We start from the raw sequence: 26,740 nt of genomic DNA on the forward strand, positions 1-26,740 counted from the left end.
CCTCCATCTTCATGTCCACCACCAGGATCTAGAGTCTGCAGGACATGCTCTAATCCCCATCACCGCTGGGATTCTGTTCTGCTGCGATGGGTCATCAGAGTCTAACCTCAAACTGAATTCTGTACATCAATAAATCATCTCCAGTTCTTTCAAATGATCTCTCATATTGAAATATATGGGACCTTCACTTGTTGTTGTTTGATGATGTTTAGATTTATTCACTGAATTAAACTGACTGAGTATAGTGTCAGTGTTGGGGATGGACATCAGCCAGGATAGCTTGTGAGACTTATGACATCCACAAACAGCAGCAGGTCAGTATTATTACTAATGACTTATTATTGGTGGGGATGGTTATCATTATGATACCGATGTTTTTGGTGTCATTGTTAATGACTTATTCTCTCAGTGCGATCATAATATGCTTGCATGTAAGTATGTATGTACATGCATTTTGGACTGATAGAAACAATGTTACCCTACACCCTTCCCATTTGCATGTTTTGAAGGGTGTGGCTGTTTTTTTGTTTTTGAAAGAAGAATGGAAAGAAAAGCACACCAAGACATGGGTCTTTGTCTCTGACCACAGGACGGAGTCAAAGACTCATGAATCTCTGCGGTTATTTTCTCAGCAGTCCACACACACAGTGTCTTTAAGTAGTTTTATTGATTTATTTATAGGGCTATTACATGCTATACTATATCGGATACCTCCAAACATGGGTTATTACTAGAGTGCAGCAAAGGAGATATCTATGGTCAGCTCTGGGAAGTTGTTTTTGACACACAAGAAGTGACCAAACAGATGGATGCAAAGTAATAGTAAGGGATCAATAAAGTATTCTGATTCTGATTCTAAATGTTTTAGAAGGCCTACCAGTATTATGGCTTTCTATTGTCTTTCTCTCTCAGGTAATTTCATTCATGGGAAACAAATGTTGTTGCACATATATCAATATTTATTAAATATACAATTACAGTAAAAATACAATTACTTCATATATGATACAGCCAAAGACTGTATCAGGAAAGCAGAAATAGTAGAAGCTGATTTAACAAAATAATTCAACACTGTAGGAAAGCTTTTATTTGCATTCCGGAGGAGATTTAGATCAATAACCCCTTTCAAGCATGATGTAAAGTATAAAACATATATAAAATTAATAAATATATACAACAACTGGAACGCACACCGAACGTTAACCTACAGTATCATAAACTACCTTGAGTTAAGGTCGAATTATGAGGTTGCCAATCAACCAAAATTGAGAAACCTGAAATTTTTTTTGAAAATAAAAAAATAAATACACCTGAATTAAACAACACAGAAATTAATCCCAAGAGAGGGGAAAAACAGACATCAAGACTTCAAATATAATATCACTTGAATACAGAGACGGGCATCGGTGGTCAAAACCCATTCCTATCCGAGCGACTCTTCCGCCACAGATAGATGGCCAACAACACTGAAAGACAAACAGTAACAGATTTGACCTGAGCGGAAAAACTAGAACATCTTCAATTTGCAGTAGAAAAGGTTTTCAGGCGTTTTTAAGAAATTGTGTCCAGGTTTGAAGAAAAAGCCAACTTACCAGCAAGAATACCGGGTATCAGCAGGGAAAGTACTATTGGAAAGACACTGTGTGGTGGAGGATTACTGAGGCTCACTGTCTTGTCACCATACTTTATCTAGAAAACACAAAAACGCATTTCACAGAGGGACGTCTCAACAGAGCACTGGGTCACAGTATTTCCTCTATTACTACCATTTTGAAAGAAATATCAATTTGAAAACGACTGTAGAGAACTGTTGTTATCTCTATGTCTGTTTCATGGTTTTTTGTTTTACTATGTTCGTTCCTTTCATGTCCCAGTTTCATCTCTGTCTTGTCTTCAGCGTCTGTTGTGGAAGTCTTGTCTCTGTGTTTATTTACCTCCCAGAGGTGTCTCTGTTTAGTTTTTTCAGGTTCACGTTCTCACCGTTTCCTTCCTGTTTTATTTTGATAGTCCCGTGTACATTATATTCAGTTTTGCTTACTATGTCTCATTACTTCAGTCTTCACGTGGTCTTTGTTTTGTTCTCCCCACAAGCTGTGTGATCCATGGGCCCCTGTTGGACGCCAGTCTGTGAGTTACTGGTTTTCGTCTTACCTGAGCTATTTTGAATAGCACATTTTGAGCTCTTAAGCAATAAAGCTATTTTAAAGTTTGTGTTCGTGAGTTTTGAGTCCTGCATTTTCGTCCCACCCTGCCTGCCGCATAGCGAAACCTGACATAAAAGGATTGATTCTCATTAGCTTTCCCTCACTTGTTGTACTGTTTCCGTTCAGGTTGCCAGCCCTCACCTGCTGCCTTCCTGGTGGTGCTCCAGTTTCTCCCAGCGTCCTAGCCTCTTGCTCTCCTGAAGCTTCTAGTGCGATCCCCCTCTTCCATAGGTCACTTGCAGTTTCACCCCGTCTTTCAGATGGATGCTTATTTTCGTATAGGCTGTTTCTTCTGGTATGCCAAATATATGGATGATGCTTCTTCACGATCTTGCTCAAGGTTGGGTTTTTTTTTTCCCTTGCATCTGCTGTGCATGGCTCAACAACATCACAAGGGCCTCGTTAGCTTCTTTGTGCCACTTTCCTAATTCTGTCACCCAGCACTGCATTTTGTTAAGTTTTGCTATTTCTTCTTGAATTGTTTCCTGAATTTCTCCAAATTTCCTTTTCATAGCATAACTGATGCAAGTTAGTTCTTTTTTTCACTTCACTTTTGACTTCAGCTTTGAATATTTTTAGTTTTTGTGTGAGACTCTGCATGGTCACTGTGCTGTCTTCATGCCTGTGTCCATCTGTCCCGTTGTCTCTCTTCATCCCTTTTCAGCTTGGTTAGCATTTCGTCAGCTTTCTTTGGTTTCTTCTTTTGTTTTCCTCACGCGCATGCATCATTTGAACCGTGTCAGTATTTTTTAAAGTCAGTTCTTCCCAGTCAGTCACGTCTCCCTGTCACTGTTAGTTACTGTTGTCTCTGTGCTCCATGTTCTGTTTCTAAGCCCTCCTTGTGTTCCTGGTGTCTTGACTCTAGTGAAGGTTTAGTTTTTCTGTCTCATGTAGTCTCCGTGTGCTATGTGCTTGGGTCTAAACCTGCCATGTTCCACGTCTCTGTGTCAAGTCTGCTTATGTCTCATGCTTCCTGTTTTACTTTGATAGTCCTTGTCCTATGTCAGTGTCCTATGTCAGTGTATCTAGTTTTGCTTCCCTTTGTCTCATTATGTCTGATTAGTCCCAGCTGTGTTTCCCTCCTGTTTCTCATTCCCTCCTCGTGTATTTAAACCCTGTGTTTGCCTTTTGTCACGTCATACCCTCATGGTTGTGTGATTCTCTGTGTGTTTGGTTCATTAGGTTTCCCAGTTTAGTTTTGCATTGTTTATTTATTCAGCAAATAAAGCTGTTTTCTGAGTTTTGCCTACAAGTCTGCATTTGGGTCCTTTCCTGCCTGCCACACACGACCATTTCATGACATTTTTAAAGGCAAATAGCGCTGATTTGATCTTTTCTTCTGCTAATTGTATTTTAAAGCTCAATAAAAAAACCCCCAAAAAAACAGTAATTTGAAAACATACCAGAAATGTATTTATGGTGTAAATTGTTAGCACAGTACTACACTTCTGAGGACTTTGTAAGATAATAGAGATGTTGTGATGTTATACCTATTATCACATTAATCACACTTAAAAGAAAGATTTACCTTTAAGTCATAAAATTCTGTGTTGGGTGGCCTTTTAATCCGACAGATAAATAAATCCATCTCTTTGGCCTCCAGGATACAGGGGTGTTCCTGTTTGTCTTGAACGCCCCACACTGATAACTCTTCTTTTGACATCTCCAGGTTGTCTGACTTTTTCTGAAACAACAACAGAAGTCTGATCTTCAGTGAGCTGATGTCATATGTTAGTAGATTGTTTCAACAGACGCAACATTACCTGTATGGTGACGCGTACATCTTCCCCTGTTCTTATAGCCGTGAAGCTGGTAAACTCAGGGTCCGGATAGTAGGTGATGTTTGTGGAGCAGGCCAAGGTTTGATTGGCTACTTTCAAAGACACACTGCTGCTCAAAGTTTTTTCAGCTGCAGGTGTGTCATAGGTGAGACTCTGCAAGGACTTTGACTGTATAACACAGAATGTATTTAGTGTGTGGACAGTACAGCAAGCAGATGATGATGTCAAGGTAAAGCAAGCACAAACACATTTCCAAAAGAGCTGGAATGCTTACGTCACCTTATTTTGTTGAGCATAAAGTGCATCCAGGAAGTATTCACAGCACTTCACTTGTTCCACATTTTGTCATGTTTATTCCAAACATTCCAGCAGCTATTCCTTATTCCAAAATGGATAAAATTCACTTTCAAGACTCTACACACAGTGTACCACAGTGACACAGTGAATGATAGTTGTTTGAACTTATTGCAAATATAGTTTTTTAAATTAAGAATATAACATATACATAAGTATTTCCAGCCTTTTCAGATGTGGGGAAGGGTACAGAAAAGGTCCCAATGAGCAAAAATGCTGGCCTCTTGTATGGAACCACGGGGACTTCATAGTTCTGGCAGCCTGGCCAATCTGAGTCGGGTTAGAAGGGCCACAGTCAGGCAGGAGAACCTTCCAGAAGGACAATCATTTCTGCAGCACCTGAAGAACTCTCAGACCATGAGAACAAAACTCTTCGGTCTGATGAAACAAAGATGGAACTCTTTGGCTTAAATGCAAAGTGTTGGGAGGAAACTAGCACTGCTCATCACCTGCTCATCACCTGGCCGATACTATCCCTACAGTGAAGCATGGTGGTGGCAGAATAATGGTTAGGGTTGAGATGAGATGAATGCAGCGATATGCTGTGACATCCTTGATGATAACCTGCACCAGAGCACTCTGGACATCAGACTGAGGAGGATGCTCATCTTTTGGCAGGAAAACAATGCTAAGCACACAGTCAGGATAACAAAGGAGTGGCTTCAGGACAGTCTGTGAATGTCCTTGGGTGACCCAATTTAGAGCCCAGACCCAACTGAACCTCTCTGAAAATGGCTGTGCACCGATCCTCATCATCCAACCTGATGAGCTGGAGAGGTTCTGCAAAAAACAATGGGAGAGATTTCCCAAAAATAGTTGTGCCAAGCTCATAGTATCATAATCTAAAACAGTTAGGTCTGTAATTGCTGCCAGAGGTGCTTCAACAAAGTGCTGAGCAAAGGCTGAGAATACTTACATGTTATCTTTTTGTTTTTGATAAATTTGCAGGAATTCCAAGCAAATGTATTTCATTTAGTCTTTTTTCGGGTAATGTTTCTAGAATTTTAAATGGAAAATGAATTGAATCCATTTTGGAATGAGGCTGGAACAACTGCAGCGCTCTGAATACTTCCTGGAAGCACGGAGCCTTCAGGAATTCTTGACTAAGAAACTAGAAATATTTACATTTAAGTTGTGTTAAAACTGTAGCTGTAATAAATGTCAGACTGTAAATCCAAAATCCTCTTCATTCCTGCTGCACTGAACCATCTGTCTGACCCTCACTTTCATTTTCTCATTCATATATTCAACAGAAAAGGACACATCAGAGTGCATTAAAGAGATAATGATCGGGAACATGAAAACCTACTTTGCTCATTGTTAACATGAACACTTTTGTAATTAATCGTTCATCTAGACAAAGACGCCAATCGGTTACTCTTTCAGTCACAGCTAATCTCTCTGAAACTTTGTTCACCGAGTGTTTCCCAGGTTTCCCAAGCTAGTGAGTCCATCAACTCAGAGCAGAATGTTAGACTGACGTATTCAATTTATAATAAACAGTCCCATTTCCACTGTGTGTGTCTGCAGACCTGATAGCTGCTGTTTCTGGGAAGCTTGACGTCCTGCTTGGTGTGGCTGTGTTTCACTCCTTCAGCAACCTCCAGGTGTGACCCCATGAGTGTGAGCTTCCTCTTCCCACTGCAAAACACAGAGCAGCATTTATGCAGAGCAGAGAATATGAAAGACTCTTGATCACAGAGAAGTGAGTCATCCTTGGATCCAGCAGATCTCACTGAAGAATAACGAGAAGCTTATTGTTTGATGGACCAGAAAAATAACCATCTGTCTATTTTCTTTCCTGCCAACCTGTTATATTTGTAATAAATAAATAAAACTAATGTAGTTTTAGATTCGGATGATTAACACCACCTTGACTATCTGCCTCAGGAAGACTCCCCACTTCACTAGCTGGGCCCACGTCCTCATTTTAGGTTTGACAGCGTTGTAGTAGGTAAAAGTGAATGCTTTGATATGACTTGAGCTGTGGTTTGGGGAAGGCCTCGAAGGGGACTGGCGACGGCTCCCTGGCAGATCCCCGTGTACTAAATAGAAGTGAAGAAGTTAAAGAATGGAGAACAAGGACGGAGGGAGGGTGGTGCATGTAAACGAGAATGAACAGCTTGCAGAACTGGGGAAACCAGAAGGTTGTCATCTATAGACGAGCGTGTTTGGAAGCGTGGTCCTGCTCCTGAAATTACGATACATAATCTCCAATAAAATGATCTGCAGATGATTTTGATTAATCAGGTTTGTTATTGCACTTCTTCAGAAGATAATTTCTTAGAGACAGTGTGCTCCATATGTCACATTAAATGAGACATATGGAGCACATATGGCTGGGGGGTCATGGTTTGGTCCTGCCTTCGCTATTGTGGTTGAGGGTAGGGACGGCCTTAGGCGTCTGGGGATTCCCAAAGGTGGCCTCCTCAAAAACAACTATCAGCACAAGTTTCTTTTAATCATAATTGCAAAGAAACTGACATTAAGCAAAGAGTTCAAACTCTTTCTGTAACCTCGGCTTCTGGAAGTTGTGGATCTACGATCAGCAGTTATCACTAACGAATTGTGCAAAACTAATTTTACCTCATCCAGCTGCTGCTTGGAGTAATGTTGCCGCAGGATGGCAATGAGCGGTAAGTGATGTTGGCGTCACCATGGCAACTACCATCTTCTAGGATAACACACACACGGACCACACCTTTGATATCTGTGCTGGGAATGTGGAACGTCAGACTGACGCCAGCGTTGTCCCAAATAGGAGACCTGAGCAAAGACACACAGACTCAGTGACATCATCACGACATGCAGAAAACCTTTTTTTGGTTTTTACTAATTTCGTTGTTTGCACCTTAATTTTCAATGCTTAAGTTATTTTATTGTTTTGTGTGGGAGACTTCATTGTGAATTTCACTGCATGCTGTAAACTGCTGTGTTTTTTCTTACTGTGCAGACAACAGTACATTTCTCCTCCTTCTGTTTTACACTCAGAAACCAAACAATCTGCGTTTCAAACTGTGCATCATTTGTCCTAATTTCTGCAAGCCTGAGTCTAAAAGCTCCAAAGCCAAAAAAACATAAATAAAAATCAGCGTGTCCAGTAAAAATGAATATTTGTTGTCAATGAAATCTGTATCAGTGTTTTTTAAACTCATTTTTAACTATTTTGCCATCGATAAGTGCTGGGTGAGAACTCACATATTCCCAAATTGTAGAATATGGTGGTTTGTTACCAGAAATGGGCAGTAACGCGTAATCTGATTACTTTTTTCAGATAACGAGTAAAGTAAGGGATTACTATTGCAAAAACGGTAATTAGATTACCGTTGCTTTCCCGTAGGAACGCTGCGTTACTGCGTTACTAAAACCGTGATTTTTTTTTTTGCGAGAATGTCTCATGACAGTGACGTAAGCGAGTGCGACATTTGTGACAACAGCTGTGTGCAGATCAACAATGGATCATATGTCGAGTGCAGAGAGAGTATGAGCGTGCAGCGTTTAAAGCGTGGAAGTACTGACCTTACTTTGAGTTTGATTCCATAAAAAGTGACAAAAACATTAGTGTCCGCCGTGCGTGGGAAGAAAACTTCTTTTTACAGCGAAAAAACCCCCTAAACTTCCAACAAGCACCGAGTAGCTGCCACGTAATGGGATTCTTCCACTGACCGCGGCACACCTGCACCAGGGTAAACCTCCGCCTACCCCACTCCTGCTTTACAGGTGAAAATAGAGCAACAGGACCGCTGAGTCTTTGACTTTATTTATTTTCTGCTGTGTTTTACTTGCATCTATTTGAAAGACTGAGTGTAAACACAAAATATATATATATTTTATGTGCTGGAATGTGCAGAAAATAGGTTTAAATATTAAACAAATTTCTTCCAGTCAGAGAATGTTGCATATAATTTAATTTTTGCTTGATGCATAAAGTTAAAAGATTAAAACTAATAAAACAAGTTTTAAAAAGAGATTTTTCCATTTGATTACATTTTGTATGATGGATTATGCAGAAAAAGTAGAATTGGGCTGAAAGATCTATCGCTTTATCACCTATTCAGGTTGTAAATCGTGTTTTTAAAAAGTAACTAAGTAACTAATTACTTTTGAAAATAAGTAATCAGCAAAGTAACAGGATTACTTTTTTGGGGAAGTAATCGGTAATTAGTTACTGATTACTTTTTTCAAGTAACTTGACCAACACTGTTTGTTTTTTTTTATGTGATCAACATTTTATTGATTTAAAACGGGGTTTGGGGGGGGGGGGGGGGGGTACAGACATATACAGCACAACTGTAAACTGCAGTAGCAAAGCAAACATTAGCAAACAAGGCATAGGGACAGCAAAGAAAAGACACAAAAACATAAAGTTAAAACCAATTATTGCCTCTTCCAGGAGATAACTCTGGATGAGAAGATTTTCCAAGCGTCAACAGTCGTGGGTCGAGCTTTATTTAATTTTGCTGTGGTATGTTCAAAACCAATAACACGGATAAGACATCGTCTCCAGAATGATTCCATACAAATGTCAGGACAGAACCATTGCTTTGTAATAGTCTTCTTTGCGGATGTAAATCCAGCGAACAACATTTTGCATTGCATTTGTTTTAAGGAGATTTCAGAGGTATCATTAAGGAGACAAAGACCAGGATTAACACTGTTTGTTACAGAGGTGGGACCAAGTCATTGTTTTGCAAGTCAAAAGTAAGTCTGAAGTTTTTATACTCAAGTCAAGAGTCAAGTATCAAGTTCCTGGTAAAGTCTGAAACTTTGAATTTCAAGTCTTTTCAAGTCTTTAAAAGAAAAAAGAAAAAAAATGCAATTGTATGCTAAAAAGGAGACCACTTATCTCAACACATGATGAAACACGTGAACTTACAAAATATACACAAAGTTATTCTGAAATTGCACCTCTATAAAATGCAGCTCAATTAAACTTAGCTGTAGGAATAGTCTTCCCCTGAATGAAAATTGCAAAAGCAGAACTTCTATTCAGACAAAAACTGCTGAGATTTCCACAGTAGAAAACAAAGAACCATTGCAGTAAATGTAGTGCGCTGTGATTGGCATGTCCTCTCTCTCCTGCCTAGTCTGTTTGTGCACATATGTATCTGTATGTGTCTATGTCTGAGTGACAGAGTGTGCGTTCCCTGCGTTCAGGTACAGGACCCAATTTCTGAAACAGACCCCGCTCACCATCCACCGACAATTGTGAGATAACAAGCTGCATGTTAGATGCGCTTGTAGAATTGGATTTAAAATAGCATAACAAAAATATCATAGACGTGAAAGCCAAACAATATCATCAACGTAGCCTGGACAACATTTGCTAGTAAGATGAAGTCAGCTATCACATCGTAGCAAAAGAGAAGCACCACCTACTGTTCTTTATGCAACTTCAAATGTCGGACAAAGTTGGAAGTTGTTCCATCTTCGGCTGTGATTCTCTTCTTGCATGTTTTTGCATATTGCATTTCATTTTTTGTTGACTACTTCGTAGTTTATGTACCTGAAAGAAATTCCTCTTGGCAGCATTTTTGGCTTGAGTGTTTTTTTGTTTTTGTTTTTTTTTTAATCTGGTTAATTTGATTGGCTGTGCAACAGCTCATGCACACAGTACGTAGTGTGGTGAATGAATGAATAAATGGTGCACACTTTTTATATAATATGCTTGTTAAATTTTAGATTTGGAGTAATATAGCAAACCTTTTCAAGCAAACAGGTTCAAGTCCAATTCAAGTCCCAAGTCATTGGTGTAAAAGTCCAAGTCAAGTCACAAGTCTTTTTTCAAGCCATAAAATTAATGACTCGAGTCCGCACCTCTGGTTTGTAATATGGGTGGTGTTCCCCTGGATTAAAATCTGCTCTTTATTCAGTTATTTCTCAGCATCTTAGTGATCTGTACAGTGACTCACTCTTTTGGAGTACATTCAGCATGCGTCTGGATCCTCACTCGTGTTACAAAACCAAGGTTTTGACCTGATAACACCGCATGGTTACTCCCATAGAAAGACACCACACTGGGAGTGATGGAGTAGATCTCCGGCCCCTGGCAGCAACACACAAAAATAATCAGATCATTTAGTTTCCTTCTGCTGACATCATAACCTCTACTGGATGGGGATAATGAGGATCAGACTCACAGATTTCTTCCCAGACTCCAAATCGTTGCAAGCTCTGTCCTGCGGGAGGGATACAGCACTTAGCATCTGCACAGCACTATAATCTATCAGGACTGACCTAGGACCTGTTGTAGCTAACGTTAGTTTAGTTCAAAAAGAGGAGTAAACAGAAAACTGCTAATAAAAGTATTGACATTTTTTTTATAATCTAGACATGTAAATCATTGTACTGATGAAGCAATAAGCACTTGGTGAATAACATTTTTTAAGTTAAAAAAATCGTTCTTTAGCATCTCTGGTGTATGTTTAATAGTTTCATTTTCTACCATCAATCCCATGTTTCTTGCTCAATGTTAAAAGTGATGACTTTAAAATAATGTAGCACAGACTGATATGAAGTATGAAAATCCAGAAAATCAGTCATTAGTACATCAGTCTTTCCTTGGTTAGCCCAGGAACAGCTGTTTTTGTTCCATCCACAACCAGCTTTGATGCACTCCTGACACCTGGACAGGAGACATATTGGAGATGAGATGAACAAAATAAAAGGTGTAATCACAAAAAAGATGAGCATGAAGAAGAGACGGGAAACAGCTTTCTTTTTACTCTGACTGTGAGTTGTTTCAGTCATTTAAGGTGATCAGACTTTCTGTGTGTGGGACTAAAAAAGGACCAGATTCAGTAACAAGTCACATTTTGTCTAAGTATAAAACATCGTGGACACTGATCTGATATCATAAAAGACAGCTGTGGTTTTGTTATAACAAATGTTTTACTGACATCAGGTGAGAATTACAGGTCGGCAACCAAAACACTGCATAGGATTGTTTGACTGTGTCTTATTGATTTTTACTCACTGAAAACAGGAAAAATATTTTTAAAATCCCATCTCGTCAGGTTTTCTTGCAAACCTCATTTTTTAAATGTAATTAAGTGTACAATTAAGCAGTCAAAATCTGGTATCCTATACTTGAGTAAAAAAAAAAAAACATTTCCAATAATGATTTCTTACATTAATTTGATATTTCTAACACAAGAGAAATACACATAGAAAATGCGAGGAAATAAGGGGGGTCAGTAGGAGGGGGGGTCCGGTGGCAGTGTGAGGACCTCAGATGATCGCGTCCTAACAGGTTTAGTTTGTTCACAGTGAAAGTAAGGAATCTCAGAGAAATTATGCCGAGTTAATTGGAATAAAATATTGATTTTTTTCATCGCGGTTGCGCTTTTTTAAAAAATGTAAATTTCTCTTGTTTTGCAAACAAAACTGTATGTGAGGGAAATGGAGATCAGTTTTGGATTCAGCACCCTACAAAACATAAAATTTTACCAAAAATATTCCTTGCAGCTGAAAATGTTTTTTTGCAGACGTGTCTGCGCTCACACGTCTGGTGGGACTCGCCGAGACAAGAGGAAAGCAGTCGAGGAATCGAGGATGCGACGACTCTCGTACTTTTCATGTGTCTTTTATCTAATATCTCATTTATTAATTTTATTAATTTCTTATATTTTACTCTCTGCTTTAATCTTGGCATGCACTTCAGTGAGAACTGCAGAAACATTCAGTCTGCGTTATTCTGCAGGAATTAAGGGGGAAACCGGCTGATGTTCTGACTACAGCTGAATTTAGGAAGCTGTGTTAGTTTACTGTGCTGACTAACAACATCTAACAATAATGATGATGTTGCTCTGGGGAAACTCCAGACCACAGCACATTGCGAGTGCTCACTTGATAAAAATTCCTGTCTAAAAAGTCTCTGTACACCTCCAGACGTCCTTTTTGTCTTGACGATGGCTATACTACACCAAAATAAAGACCACTCGCTAACAACGTCTGATACAGTTACAATTATTAAACTTTTCTAGCTTTGGTCATGAAGGTTTCATTCTCTCTGATTTCTAACCGTGACCTGATTGTCTGATCTGTCTGATGTACTGTAGTCTGTCCACAGTGAGTCGTTGAATTCTTTCTGATATTGATGGACTTACAACACGAAACTTGGCGCTCCCCTGATGTTAGAGCAGTCGTTTAACCTCAGTCGTTGTGACAGTGGTGATGTCCCAAGTCTGAATTTTACTGTGACATCAAGGCCTGTAAATTAAAAAAAAAAAACTTACGATGAATGTCAGTGTCTCTGTTATTACAGGGAGTGCAGAATTATTAGGCAAATGAGTATTTTGTCCACATCATCCTCTTCATGCATGTTGTCTTACTCCAAGCTGTATAGGCTCGAAAGCCTACTACCAATTAAGCATATTAGGTGATGTGCATCTCTGTAATGAGAAGGGGTGTGGTCTAATGACATCAACACCCTATATCAGGTGTGCATAATTATTAGGCAACGTCCTTTCCTTTGGCAAAATGGGTCAAAAGAAGGACTTGACAGGCTCAGAAAAGTCAAAAATAGTGAGATATCTTGCAGAGGGATGCAGCAGTCTCAAAATTGCAAAGCTTCTGAAGCGTGATCATCGAACAATCAAGCGTTTCATTCAAAATAGTCAACAGGGTCGCAAGAAGCGTGTGGAAAAACCAAGGCGCAAAATAACTGCCCATGAACTGAGAAAAGTCAAGCGTGCAGCTGCCAAGATGCCACTTGTCACCAGTTTGGCCATATTTCAGAGCTGCAACATCACTGGAGTGCCCAAAAGCACAAGGTGTGCAATACTCAGAGACATGGCCAAGGTAAGAAAGGCTGAAAGACGACCACCACTGAACAAGACACACAAGCTGAAACGTCAAGACTGGGCCAAGAAACATCTCAAGACTGGTTTTTCTAAGGTTTTATGGACTGATGAAATGAGAGTGAGTCATGATGGGCCAGATGGATGGGCCCGTGGCTGGATTGGTAAAGGGCAGAGAGCTCCAGTCCGACTCAGACGCCAGCAAGGTGGAGGTGGAGTACTGGTTTGGGCTGGTATCATCAAAGATGAGCTTGTGGGGCCTTTTCGGGTTGAGGATGGAGTCAAGCTCAACTCCCAGTCCTACTGCCAGTTTCTGGAAGACACCTTCTTCAAGCAGTGGTACAGGAAGAAGTCTGCATCCTTCAAGAAAAACATGATTTTCATGCAGGACAATGCTCCATCACACGCGTCCAAGTACTCCACAGCGTGGCTGGCAAGAAAGGGTATAAAAGAGGAAAAACTAATGACATGGCCACCTTGTTCACCTGATCTGAACCCCATTGAGAACCTGTGGTCCATCATCAAGTGTGAGATTTACAAGGAGGGAAAACAGTACACCTCTCTGAACAGTGTCTGGGAGGCTGTGGTTGCTGCTGCACGCAATGTTGATGGTGAACAGATCAAAACACTGACAGAATCCATGGATGGCAGGCTTTTGAGTGTCCTTGCAAAGAAAGGTGGCTATATTGGTGGCTGATTTGTTTTTGTTTTGTTTTTGAATGTCAGAAATGTATATTTGTGAATGTGGAGATGTTATATTGGTTTCACTGGTAAAAAGAAATAATTGAAATGGGTATATATTTGTTTTTTGTTAAGTTGCCTAATAATTGTGCACAGTAATAGTCACCTGCACACACAGATATCCCCCTAAAATAGCTAAAACTAAAAACAAACTAAAAACTACTTCTTCCAAAAACATTCAGCTTTGATATTAATGAGTTTTTGGGTTCACTGAGAACATGGTTGTTGTTCAATAATAAAATTATTCCTCAAAAATACAACTTGCCTAATAATTCTGCACTCCCTGTAGTGATATGTCTGTTTTAATGAGCTGAGCCAGTATATAATAATAAACAGAGTCAGAGAACCGCTATCATTATATCTGAGTATAATATATTTTCTTATGTTGGCAAATGTTGCAAATCAATAAACAACTTTTACTGTGAAGTGTTTTTAATTCTTGGAATTATTTCTGAAAAGCCACTGACCATCAGCAGGAAGTGTACGATCAGACAGGATGCAGGTGCAATGTGGGAACTGTGGAGGAGGGCTATTTGAAACACAAATCGAGCCAGACCTTGCAGCAAACTGACAGGCAAACCTCGATGACACTTCTTCACCCACAGTCAGGTGTGCGTGGACTTTTAGTGAGATCTGAAAATGAAGAACAAAACTGACAAATAACTGAAAGCCACAAATGGTTACAGTCCCGAGTGTGTTTGTAAGCTGCACCTGTCCGGTTGTGTCCTTTTCTACTCTGTGGGAAATCATTTTGTGTTGGGACTCATCAGGAATGGACAGCCAGTCTGAATCTGTGCAGTCATCTTCAAATGTGCAGCTACGAGAAGAAAAAGAAATGATCACCAAGTTCAGAATTGTTTGAAGACGTCAGCTGCACGTGTTGTTTCTCTCACCTGCGTTTAGAGCTACACCACACACAGTATGGATCCTGTGCAGACCAACACTCCTGCAGATTTGTGTACGTGCTGCACTTCGACACAGGAACTCGCTTTATCTAGAACAACAAACACTGTCAAATGCAGCACAGGTACATGTGACGTTCAGATAATCTGTAAAAAATATAAGTACCTGGTTACTAAATGGCACATACACATGTTTCTGATCCACTGGATCCAGATGTAATTTGGGAAACACTTTGCGGTCATCACTGGTCCTGTAGAGCACCGTGGGACAGCCAGCGTGATAGTTCCTGTCCACAGACAGCTGACAACAAGAAGGAGGTTTTGCCAAATTTGCCTTTGAACACTGGGTTAAAACTAATAACGGGATCACACCAGCGCAGAAATAAAAAACAATGTGTAGAAAACACTGCTACTGTTTTAGAGAACTCTTTGTTGCTGCCTAATTTCATCACATCCTCCAACTGTCATTGTGTTGCTCAGTGTATGAGTCAGAGTGATTAAATTTCTGACCCCATGAAAAATTTCATGTAGTCACAAAATATATTTGGGTCTTAAAATGAAGGTGATGCAGCTTTTTAAATGTAAATTAACAGCTTTAATAATAGCTGTAAATACGCTTTTTAAACTTTGTCTCCAAAAACAGACAATATGAAAAATAGGATAAACATGAATTCAGGATACTCAGGCGTAAAGAGATGTGTAGAGATGTCATGGTGAGTGTGAGAGTGCAAGGGAAACAAAAGGTGATAAAATGATCAGACACTGACATGAGACCAGTGGAACATGTGGGAGTCCACCGTGAGTCAGCAGCTCTGGTGTGATAGTTTTTCTGTTTGGTCCCCTCTGCAGACCTGATCACAAGGCACCAACCTCGAGCATGATCTCAAAACAACCCCCAGATCCAAGTTAAAGAAACCCGGTCTACAAGCTGGTTGGCGGTCATGTTAGAGTGATACCGCCAACTTTTGAGGGTTGTACAGATTGGGTCATATCAGCACAGACATTTAAAAAATACATTTAATTTTAAATAGTACAAAGACAATAAATACATTTTTTGAAGCAAAGAAAATTTAATAAAAAAAATGAACACTGACCATTATATCCTTTTTTTGAACTGGATGCCAATACATTTTTTTTTTAAAGTTACAAAAACAGGAACAAAATTTAAAAAAAAAAATATTAGTGGAACATCTCACAACTCATTAAAAGTTTATAGTGATTAAAACCAGTTCAGAGTCCACTTCTAAGGCCTGTAACAGCTATATTGTAGGTGTTACCGTAAAGTTAAACCTGTTTTAGGCTGGACTGTTTTCAACCAGGTCATATTTTGTTTATATTTCAGGTCCTTTTAATATGTCTGCTGTTTACCTCAGCAATACACCACATCTAATTACTCTGGAGGAGGCTGTAAAACTTTGTGAAAGTCCATTTGGAGTCCATAAGTCAGTAAAGCTCAGTTATGGCAGTGATAATGAGACAAGTTTTTGAGGATATCCTGAACTTTTCTGTAGGCGAGTGCTGCTAGTTTTGCTGCTGTTAGCAGCTGTTAGCCTCTTTTAGCTGCTGTTAGCCTACATTTGTGAAACTTTCTTTGAAGTGGATCTAATACTGTTGATCTCAGACACTTAATGAAGAAACTCTAATATGATGTGAGAATGTTATCAAACTGTAAAGTGGGATTTTTAGGACTATTGAGCCTAAATTAGCTGGCATAATCTCACCTGATAACCACCTGTTGTTGTTTAGCTGCCACAAATAAACGCCTCCTTTTATGTATTTTTAATGGATGATGTCTAAGTTCATAAGAATGTATCACTTTGGTTGAAGACGTAATGGCACACTTTCTTGTATAACTGATGAGCACAACGTTCTTTTTTCTATTAAATTACCTAAAAATACTTCATGTACCTTTAAAAGAAGATAACATAAGGTCTGAGAAAGTGGACATATTTTATTGTTTGTGATCAGTTCACTTTCTTTGCATGTATGAACACAAATGTCATACTGCGACCATAATGACCTTTAATTGACAAACATTTTATATTGCAATTAAGCCAAATAAAGTATTACAGTTGGTATCCATGCTAAAGGTCTGGGTGTTAAAAATGATGGTGAGGGTAACATGGAGCCTCATGGCAGCATTTCAAATGTTGAAACAAACACTTCCATTAAACTCTCAGATCGATTAAGCAATGTCTCAGAGTGCAGCAAATCTGTCTCCTCCTCTTCTCGTATTCAACCACAAACAGAAATGAATGCACTCATGATCCATGCTGCTTCCTTAGAAGAAGCCATGCTCTATATAGCAGAATGACTAAGAAGCAGAAAAGAACAGTTTTGCAATAAAATAGAAATATCTGCAGCAAACAGCAGCGGTGCTGAATGCTGAGATCATGGCAACGTTTCAGAGGCCCACTCAGATGTAATGGTGTCATATTTCTAAACAGGATCAGCACGAATGCTGCAAGATAGTGACCGGAAAAGGAGTCGTGTCATCAGAAACATTTACTGTCTGCCAGCATTCAGTTAGAAAAACACTTTAGAACACTTTACTCCGTCGAATTCCTCTAGAATTAAATGAAATTGTTACATTGTGACAGTTACACAGTAGTGTAAGGAATTTAAAGTATTGTGTAACTTCAGGTAATATAGAGGAAAAGAGACACAAATTAAATTATTAGCAATTTTAAGTAATGCAAAAATAATTTTAAGCAGTAAGTAATTTACAGGTGTTTTAATGGAAAAAGATATACAATGTATATAAGACCCCCCTCTGCCTCCCTGTGGGTTGGTATGTCTGTGTTCTTTCTCAAGATTGGCTCTTCTACAAGAGGCCTGGGAATCTGGGGGCAGTGCTTAGCTTAGCTGTCCCAAGGACTTTACTCTTCTGAACAGAGATCTCTGATGTTGTGCCTGGAATCTACTGAAGCCGTTCTTCCAATTTGGGGGTTACAACTCCTAATGCTCCTGTTACCACAGAGAGCACTTTGGTTTTTCTCTTTTTTCTCACTCTCCTTCCCGACCTTGCTGTCTGCCAGGATGTGGCAAACCCAGCGGTTATTCAAAAGAAAACAATTGCATTTTTTGTTCCTTGTCAACCACCACATTGTCTGGTTGGTTTCCATTGGATCTTGGGGACTTCAAGTGGGGAAAAGGTCTTCCTGTACACTGTCCCAGGCACTTGGTTGTGCTTCTCAGTGTACACAGCTTTCATCTTACATCCTGCTACTTTGTACTGAATAGTCACTGGGGTACCTTTGGCCAGCCTGCAACTTGGGTCCTGTCAGGTGTAGTGGACTCCTACATGATCATGGCAGCACAAGAACAACCATAACTACAAGATCAGAGGCCGTGTCCTTTAAGCTGGCCTTTTTACCGGCTGGCAGGATTTCACTTTGTCTACCTGTCGGTGGTACGGCCTATGCAGGGGTTTGCTCGTCCAGGATAGTTCCTCCTCCTGTTCCTCATTAACATGTGTCTTCAACTGCCGAGGCAGTCTTGAAGCAGTTAGTCTTTAGGGACCACCTCTCTGATGTATTTGAGGATGCTCCATGTTCCATTCTGGCTCTGACACTCGCTGATCCTCACCCTCCCGCTTCCCATTGCTAGTAACATGGAGATATCTGTACATTGTGAGGAGTTTTCGTATTTTGATTTCAGTGGCATCCTCCTCCTCCTATGGCCAGCTTATTATTCTATCTGGGTGTCTAATGACTGTCAGGGCCTATGTATTTGTAGTTTTAATCCCAACACTTTTTACCACTCAGTTGGCTGCTCAGTACACATCTTGTCTACTTGAGGTACTTGACTGTGGCTGACCTTTGTGCATTTCTGTCATGTTTCCTGTTGACCTGTGGGATATCCAGGTACTTGTATCCTTTATGTCTGCTTCTCTGCCCTCTGGCAACTCCATCACCTTCACTCTCTTTGCAATCATTCATTGTAAAGGAGCTGACTGATGATCGCTTCACTCCTGAATTAATGTCCGTATCAGCTCTCTGCAATAAGCTGGCTTAGAGGGTTGAGGTCTATGCAAAAGCAGTAGGTACAGTGCATCACCTAGATATGTTTGAAACTTTATGGTGACATGAGTGATTGCCTTTGGGGTTGTTGAATGAATGTTCTTAGTGCACTGTTAGTCTGATACAGTGCCAAGCACTCCAGTGTTTGCGTGTGGGGCACTGAGTGACAGGCTTTCTCGTAGTCAGTGCAGCGGTGTTTAGGGTGGTCTGCCTGGTCTAAGAGTCTTGGTGCACTGCTCTGTCAAACAGGAGTAGATGCCTTCATCCTGTTTTTATTTCTGAGCAAGTGTTCACTTGCCTTTCATGGAATGCTGCTAGCGACTTCAGCCAGTTCTTCTTCTTCCAGTATTACTCAGTTGCAGTTCAGGGTGCATCTGTTCCCATGTTATTATTTCGTTGTAGCTGGGAGAACAGAACTGGAGCTTTGGAGAACAGACCATTTATTGTTTATTTCTTCAGCTTAGTGGCTTGAGCTGTGAGCCTTTGTTTGGCAGCTTTCAGAGTCGCACTTATGTACTTATATTGTACTTCATATTCATCTATTCATCATGCTTCTCATTGAACCATTCTGCATCTCGGTAAACTGACTAACATTGTTCCAGACTTCCTTGATTGTGGTTTCAAGCTTTCTTCCCTTCCTATATAGATGTTTGACCTGACACTCATGTGCTTCTCAGATTACTGTGGTAGTATGAGCTCCCTGTTTCACATTTGTAAACTGTGCCAGTGCATCGGGGTAGTCTGTCTTGTTTGGGTGGCTACCCTAAGTCAGAGATTCATCTGCTGAAAATCACTTCACTAACTGACATCAGTAGCATCTATCTAACTTTGTGGGACTGGCAAGAGAACTCAGTTAATCTTTGGCTTTATTAGATCACAGTAAAATGCAAGAGACTATGGCAGAGGAAGGCATTACATGGAGCTGCATTCCTCCATCCATTAAAGCCATTAAGCTACTATTATAATTTATACATGAGTGTAAATGCACCCTGAAAGAAAATACTTTAGTAAATATAGTAAATATTGTGTCAAGCAAGCACAATATGATTCTTTAACGATGTGAGTGAGCTGTCAATACAGAATCTCTGCTGAATGGGGTTTTTTTTGTCAACTACATGAAAGCAGGTGGAGGATGATGAGTGATGGAGGAGAATCCAAGCAGAAGGCAGTGTTAGATACTTATTTCTATTAACTGATATCTATTACTTAATACACACCTTAATGAGCTGCCCGTCTCCTGTCCCAATGAAGAAAACCATCCAGCCTCTCTGCCTCACTGCCAGCACAGAGGTCATGGAGCTGTGCCTGAAGAGCACTGCCTTCGGTTTCAGGATCTTTGGCTGAAAAACAGGCAACCAGCAGATTGGATATTTACAAATAACTAACCAGAAGAAGTACTGAAAGTACCTGATATAGAAATAGCATCTCATTACTCAAAGTCTAAAAAAAGCCTTGTGTTGTTGTGCCATCAAAGTGACCTCTATTTATTCACGTTGTATTTTTGTCTTGTCAAAAAATTAAGTGCTAGCAAATACTTCGTAGTGCCAGTTGAAAATTAAGAAGTACATAATGTGGCAACATGTCACGTGTACTGTTTTAGGGTTTTTTCTTTTCTTTTTTTTTTATTACATCATGTGTACAGTTTAAAAATTAGCCTTAAAGAATCAATGGAACTAAACTTTTTTATAGATCATTTCTGTTTATATACATTTACTTAATTGAATACTAATTAGATGCAGTTTCACACACAACACGTCTTGTCTAAACAGAATGATCTCCCATCCACAGCTGCTAAAATCCAGAGAGTTGTGCTGGTCAGCAGCTGCAGCAACATGGTTTCTACTTACAGTTTGGAAAACTAATATTCTGATAATGAATCAATATGAGGTCCTATGAATGCACAGCACCAACTCTACAGAAGGCTTAAGCTGGTCTGTATACTTTATGGTTTTTAATAAATCAAACATCTTCACATGAACCAGCAGACAACACAGTACTTTAAATACCTCAGAATCCTTATTCAGTCATGACTTTTAGTTCATTTTTTACAATATGAGGCCCTGGATTTTTTTTCTGTTTTCTAAAGTCTAAATATTTTTAAAACTTTTAATGGAATATTTTGTGTCATTTATTTGATTCGTCGCTGTTATTTTAGTTCCACCATAATTATTTTTTGTTTAGTTTAATAATACAGTAGATTGTGTCCCTGCACATTTCTTACAGTTGTTATGTCTTTTTGATGCCACATAACAATGACTTAATGCTACTTTCTACAAACCAGAGAAAAAAGTGGGACAGGTGGAAACAGTTTCAACACAAAAAATAACCATTAAAAAAATAAACTTAAGTTATTCAGCGACCCACCGTCGCTTCTGTTGGCGCAGAGGTGTAGAAGTCTGGATCTCTGTCGGTGTTCGTGCTGTAATCAGGGCTGATGTCAAACACCATCAGCTCGGTGTCGGTGTCTCCTCCATCGATACCGAACACGCCGCTCCAAAGCACCGGCTGCTCCCCCGGGATGACCGAGGAGGCCACGAGTCTGCTGCGTTCACCGTTAGAGACACTGAGAGTCGCGCCCCGCAGAGACCTGAGTGTGTCAGTTTTACTTTTATCGCCTTCGAGCCAAATGAGACGGACTCTGTTTGTTCGAGCTGAGAGCACGTTGGAGAACAGATAGATGGTTGAACTGATCTGAAACCCGTCAACAAACTCCACGTCACCTTTACTTTTGATCCCAGGTTCGCCCGAAGCTCCATCAGTCACAGAAAAAATACCTCCACCCTGTTTGTTATCCGTATTCTGAAGGTTGACAGCCTGCTGATTAATACCACACTTGTTGTTTTCGGGCTGTTCTTTGTTTTGTTGGATCGCGGTCAGAATGTAAGCGTCGGTCTGAGTTTTCTTCTTCACATCCACCAGAAAGCTGACAGACCTGCTGCTGTTCTTCAGAGGTCCCACCTGGAAGTGTTCCCTGTACAGAAGGTTGGAGATGTTCTTCAGGTCCAGAATCTCGCAGTAACCGCAGTCATCGTCAGTCACACCGCAGCTGATCAGAGAGTCATTCTTTGTGAAAGGCAACAGCACGTTGATGCTGAAAGTTGCGTTCCACTCAGCTGCCTCAGAAACCCGGTAAAACTGGACATCATCCTGCTCGTTTCCGGTCTTTAAGATTCCTCTCTGGGTCAGACTGTTGATCAGACTCAGGCCGTGGCTCAGCTGGTACAGCCTCTCCTTTGTGGCGACGTAAAGTGTGTTTGAGGTCACGGCGAACTGACGGATGTCTCCATTAAACGTGAAGCCTCCATCCTCCTCCAGGCACAAACCCGGTTCTCCGCAGAGAACAGAAAGCAGAGCGAGCAGCAGGATCATCTTGAACCTACAGCAATACTTCCACTACACAGCGAAGTATGGCACGGCACTCGGCTCTCTCTCTCTGACGTGGTGTCTCAAGACTTGTGCGTAAAAGCGCAGCGTGGGTCTAAAAGCTGAGACGAATACTGCCTTCCGAAACGTCAGAACAAAGCCTGTTCGGCTTTTTTTACATCCTGTCAGAAATTATATCTAAGAGACAAGTTAACAGTAGCAGCCTCTCTCTCGGTGCCATGAAGTCAGAAAAAACTAAGGAAGACAAGACACATCCTCTTTCTGACGTGCACAGTTGTCTAAAGTGTGCAACCTTTTAAGAGCAGCACTCTCTCAGTGTCTTCATTTCCGAAAAAAAGTTTCGCATTGTACCCCTGCGGTGAACAGGAAGTAGTTCAGCGTTGTATTCTTATGGCAATATTTCGCTGCATATGTGTTTGTGAGTACAATAGCCAGAAATAGTTACAACTATACCCGGTCTCCCCTGTTTCTGGCATTTGTTGCTTTCGAGCTCTTTTAAAGTAGTGGATGCAAAATGTAATGCAAACTATTTACATGTCTCTGCTGTTAAATAGTACAGCTATTTTCTCAGCAATACAATTAGTACTTGCATGGTATGGTCTCAAACACAAAGAGTGAAATGATGCAATTAACCCCATAGTCTGGGTTAGTTGTAACATGTCCTGTAACACAATGACATAAGGGTACTGACAAAATCTTAATATTTAATCATTTTTATTCAACACCTTAATGCACGCACACACACACAGCTTCAGTGATCCCTTGCTCTCCTATGTAGCAGCATGGAATCACCACTCAGAGGAAGAAAATGTAGTTGTGCACCAGCATCTTCATTAGTACAGGTGTGGGGGTTTTAAAACATATTTATAGGACTTTGTTTCTGAGTGAAACAAAGTCCCAACGTGTGAGTATCAAAGTGCTGCTCTGAATATTTTCTGTTAAATATTTTGGCGGAGGTGTGGTAAATGGCTCCACTGCAGAGGAGCCATTTCAGTGACACCGGGCCTGGAGGGAGAGGTGTGTGTGTGTGTGTGTGTGTGTGTGTGTGTGTGTGTGTGTGTGTGTGTGTGTGTGTGTGTGTGTGTGTGTGTGTGTGGAGTCGGCCGGAAAGCTGCTCCGCAGTGGTGGTGAAAGATGGTGTGAGGACAAATCTCTGTTCACAAATCTCAAACATGAAAAGTGTTAAGTGTCGTGACTATGGTTACGATATAAACTCATAATTAATGATAAACAGAATGCCATCAACAGTCCGTTCACTCAAAAATACACAGAATATTTGAACATGCAAACAATTAAAAAAAAGGTTTAAGTAAGGCGTAAGTGCTTCTGTAATGCACGGCTGGGTTGTTGATGAACAGTGGCATGTGACTCGTGGTCTAGTTGACCACAAGTGCAGCGTCGTCACATTTCCTGATCCAACAGACTCAAGTGAATCAGTTCTCCATTTGTGTCCAGCATTATGAGAACTGTCCTCTCTCTTGTTAAAAAGAATATTTTCACAATGGTATATGTGTATTTATGCCCCTGAAGTCTTTTTTTCTGTATGTATGAATATCCAGGAACAAAAAAGAGGCACAATTACAGTAGTTCCCTTTCCCTCAACACAGAGTAAGATGAAGTTTAAGTTTTAAATCAATAAAAAAACATTAGCTGAAAACTAGATTTCGACACTAAAGCTGATTTCCGGAAGCTAATAACAACCCTCTTTAATTGTGACACAATATAAAATAATCGCCATCAAGGTGTTCTCAATAAATGCTGCCATACAGTGTGTTTGGGTCCCATAAATATGCATCACTTCTCCTTTAGTCCTCTCCAGTTTTTCTGAAACCTCTAAAAGGACCCTTACTGGATTCAGACGCCTTGGTCGGGAGTCAGACCCCCAACCTGAAGTTGCAAAGGCATGTAGTGTTGTGCTGCATGTGCTGCCAGACACTCATGGAGTGCAGGTAGTTTCTTTAGCCAGTAGGCATGAATCGTGTCAGGGTCTGGTGATGTCCTTCTTCCATATGCTGTTCGAGTATTGCTCCAACTCAAGGCTTGGAATGGATGCTGTTCTCATATTGTTCCGACACAAACCTTGTTAATCTAGATGATGTCTGAGCTGATATAGCTTCAGTTTTGTCTCTCTTGCTCATATCCCAGGAGTAGCATGTGGGACCTAGGCTGGAAAGTGTACTGGATACACATGCCCTGGCGCATTATCTTTGCCGTTCCCAGGACTACGCTCTTCTGGACAGAGATCTCTGATATCACTCCTGGGATCTGCTGGAGCCACTGGCTCAATTTGGGGGGTAGCTGCCCCGATGCTGCAGTTATCACACTAGTACTGTTGCCTTCACCATCCACATCTTCTCAAGCTCCCCCCTCAGCCCTTGATATTTCTCGGGCTTCTAGAGTTCCCTTTTGCTGATGTTGCTTTCACTGGGTATAGCTGGGTGAAAACTTTAGGGGGATTTAGATAAAGGGGAGAGAGTAATTGAAAACGTATTTATTTAGTTATTTATTTATAAGTAAATAAGGTGGAAAAACACTAAACACTCACTCAGAATATGATACATGCCATCCAAAGCCCCCAACACACATCTGCGTCATCCACGCATCTATTCCAGTAGAAGAAGCAGGAAGGGCCCAGATGGGTTTCCCATAGCTAAGGGGTGAGAGTCCCAGAGGACCAGAGGTAGTCGACCCCGCTAGAGGCTGGCTGCCCTGGTCCGAGAACAGGGTCAAAGGGCCACAGGTGCCCAAGAACCACCCGGCAGAGCCCCTCCCATCAAGGAGGTCCTAGCCACCCCAAGCAACCAAGGGAGCGGGTCAGTGACCACACCAGAACATCCAGCTCCCCCCGAAACCAGCAGCAAACTGGGACGGTGCCCCAAAAACTGCCTGTAGCCCCTCATCCCGGGCAGGGTGTGTGAAACAGGTGTAGGGATTCCCCTTTATAAACTCAGAACCTTTGTTATCACTTGTGGCCACTAGAGGCCGCTGTCCTCCCTAAGAAGGAGCTCATACAGGACTAGCTGAAGTAGCATTTTATGAAAGCAGACAGACATAATGTATCACACAAGAAAGTTTTTTTCTGTTTTTACAATGACGACCCAAACTAATAGTAAAACAGTGCTTTGGTTGTTGCAAATTAAGAGTTTTAACAAGCAGCAGTACACTGAGTCAACCCTCTGTGGGTCAATAACATCCACAGCAAAGTGAGGATAATTTCATTGCTTTCTTAATGTTCTGCTGTGGATCAAAGTGTCTGATGGACTGATGTTAGCTAACATGCGGCTGGTGTCACGGCTGGTCAGGCAGGACTTAAATGCGGGACTCAGAGCTGTGCATGTAAAGGGAGGTTTATTTACAACAGCACCAAGTGAAATATATACACATATGTACATATTTAAGGGCCTTGAGGTGACTTTTGTTGTGATTTGGTGCTAAATAAATAAAATTGAATTGAATTACAGTGATGAAGGGACACGGGCTCCAGGAAATCTAGGGGAAGGTCCAGGGCAGGGGTCCACGTCCACAGTCCTCTTCACACTGTCTGTGACTCACTCGTACTCAATCCACTCCCACGCTGAAACTCACTGACACTCATCCAAGCAGGGTCCACATGAAACAGGCAGGGATCCTGAGGATCGTTAGGAAAAACCAGGAATCACGATGAGACTCGGAGATTCACAAAGAGAGCTGGAACTACACTAACGAAGGTAAGCACAACAACCCAGCAATGAACAACAGTCCGCCGTGGCTTTAAGTAGTGGCAGAGCAATCATGCAGCAGGTGAGTGATGATGAGCAGTCGTGGAGATTGAGGCAGGGACCAGGAGGAGGAATGAAGAGGGAGAGAAAACATCCAAAACAGACGGAGCTCTAGAGAGGACCGGAGGATCAGGACACCTGGTGTGGTCTTCTGCTGCTGTAGCCCATTTACTTTGTGTTGTGCACTTAGAGCTGCTCTTCTGCACACCTTGATGGTAACAAATGGTTCCTGTTGCCTCACTATTGGCTCAAAGCAGTCTGACCATTCTCCACTGACCTTTGGCATCAGGAAGGTATTTTCCCCCAGGAAAATACAGCTCACTGGATATCTCAACTTCTTTATACCATTTTCTGTAAACCACAGAGATCATTGTTCTGGAAAATCCAAGCAGAATCAGCCTGTCTGGCATCAACAGCCACGACACATTCTATCATCTTTCTTCACCATCGTGATGCTCAGTTTGACCTGAACAGGCACACATAATAAACTGGCTGCTGAATGTATGCAGCGTGACTCTACTGGACTATACAGTTTTGGTGCCATGTTCTCAGACTGTATATATTTTCTTTGTCTGCTTTCTGCTGCATATAGTTTCACGAGTATCATTTTGCTTTTCTCAGTTTAATGATTTATATTGTCTAAAGTTTTAAATAACTCCACATTTTTGTCTAAGGAGCTTGGAAAGAAAAGCATCTGGACTGTTTTAAGTTGCTTGAAACTGGCTGAACCTTCACAGACAAACTCCCCACTTTGTTTTTGTGTCTGAACACGTTTTAGTCCACTGTACATTTC

General features: G+C 40.9%; 1 protein-coding gene across 1 annotated transcript; it reads right to left on the reverse strand.

Moving 5' to 3' along the window:
- Positions 1–950: 950 nt before the first annotated feature.
- Positions 951–22,513, reverse strand: LOC308399751 (plexin-C1-like). Its single transcript, XM_080887189.1, has 16 exons — positions 21,170–22,513; positions 20,023–20,145; positions 14,950–15,084; positions 14,775–14,875; positions 14,593–14,698; positions 14,349–14,514; positions 12,448–12,550; positions 10,889–10,964; positions 10,480–10,518; positions 10,252–10,385; positions 6,926–7,105; positions 5,872–5,980; positions 3,968–4,153; positions 3,733–3,888; positions 1,593–1,689; positions 951–1,466 (listed from the first exon to the last, which is right to left on the reverse strand). Exons 1-16 carry the CDS (start codon positions 22,172–22,174, stop codon positions 1,411–1,413), a joined length of 2,772 nt encoding a protein of 923 aa, XP_080743315.1. The 5' UTR covers positions 22,175–22,513; the 3' UTR covers positions 951–1,410.
- Positions 22,514–26,740: the final 4,227 nt, after the last annotated feature.

Source organism: Rhamphochromis sp. 'chilingali' (assembly GCF_963969265.1).
Source record: "Rhamphochromis sp. 'chilingali' genome assembly, chromosome: 7".
Taxonomy (NCBI): Eukaryota; Metazoa; Chordata; class Actinopteri; order Cichliformes; family Cichlidae; genus Rhamphochromis; species Rhamphochromis sp. 'chilingali'.

What these genes read in the sequence shown, in the direction of transcription:
- LOC308399751 (XM_080887189.1), bottom strand. Translation starts at nt 22,174, where the DNA reads ATGATCCTGCTGCTCGCTCTGCTTTCTGTTCTCTGCGGAGAACCGGGT. An exon ending in TGGTGTAGCTCTAAACGCAG is followed by an intron (nt 14,699 to 14,774) that starts GTGAGAGAAACA and finishes TTCTTCTCGTAG; the next exon opens with CTGCACATTTGAAGATGACT. An exon ending in TCGTACACTTCCTGCTGATG is followed by an intron (nt 12,551 to 14,348) that starts GTCAGTGGCTTT and finishes TTTAATTTACAG; the next exon opens with GCCTTGATGTCACAGTAAAA.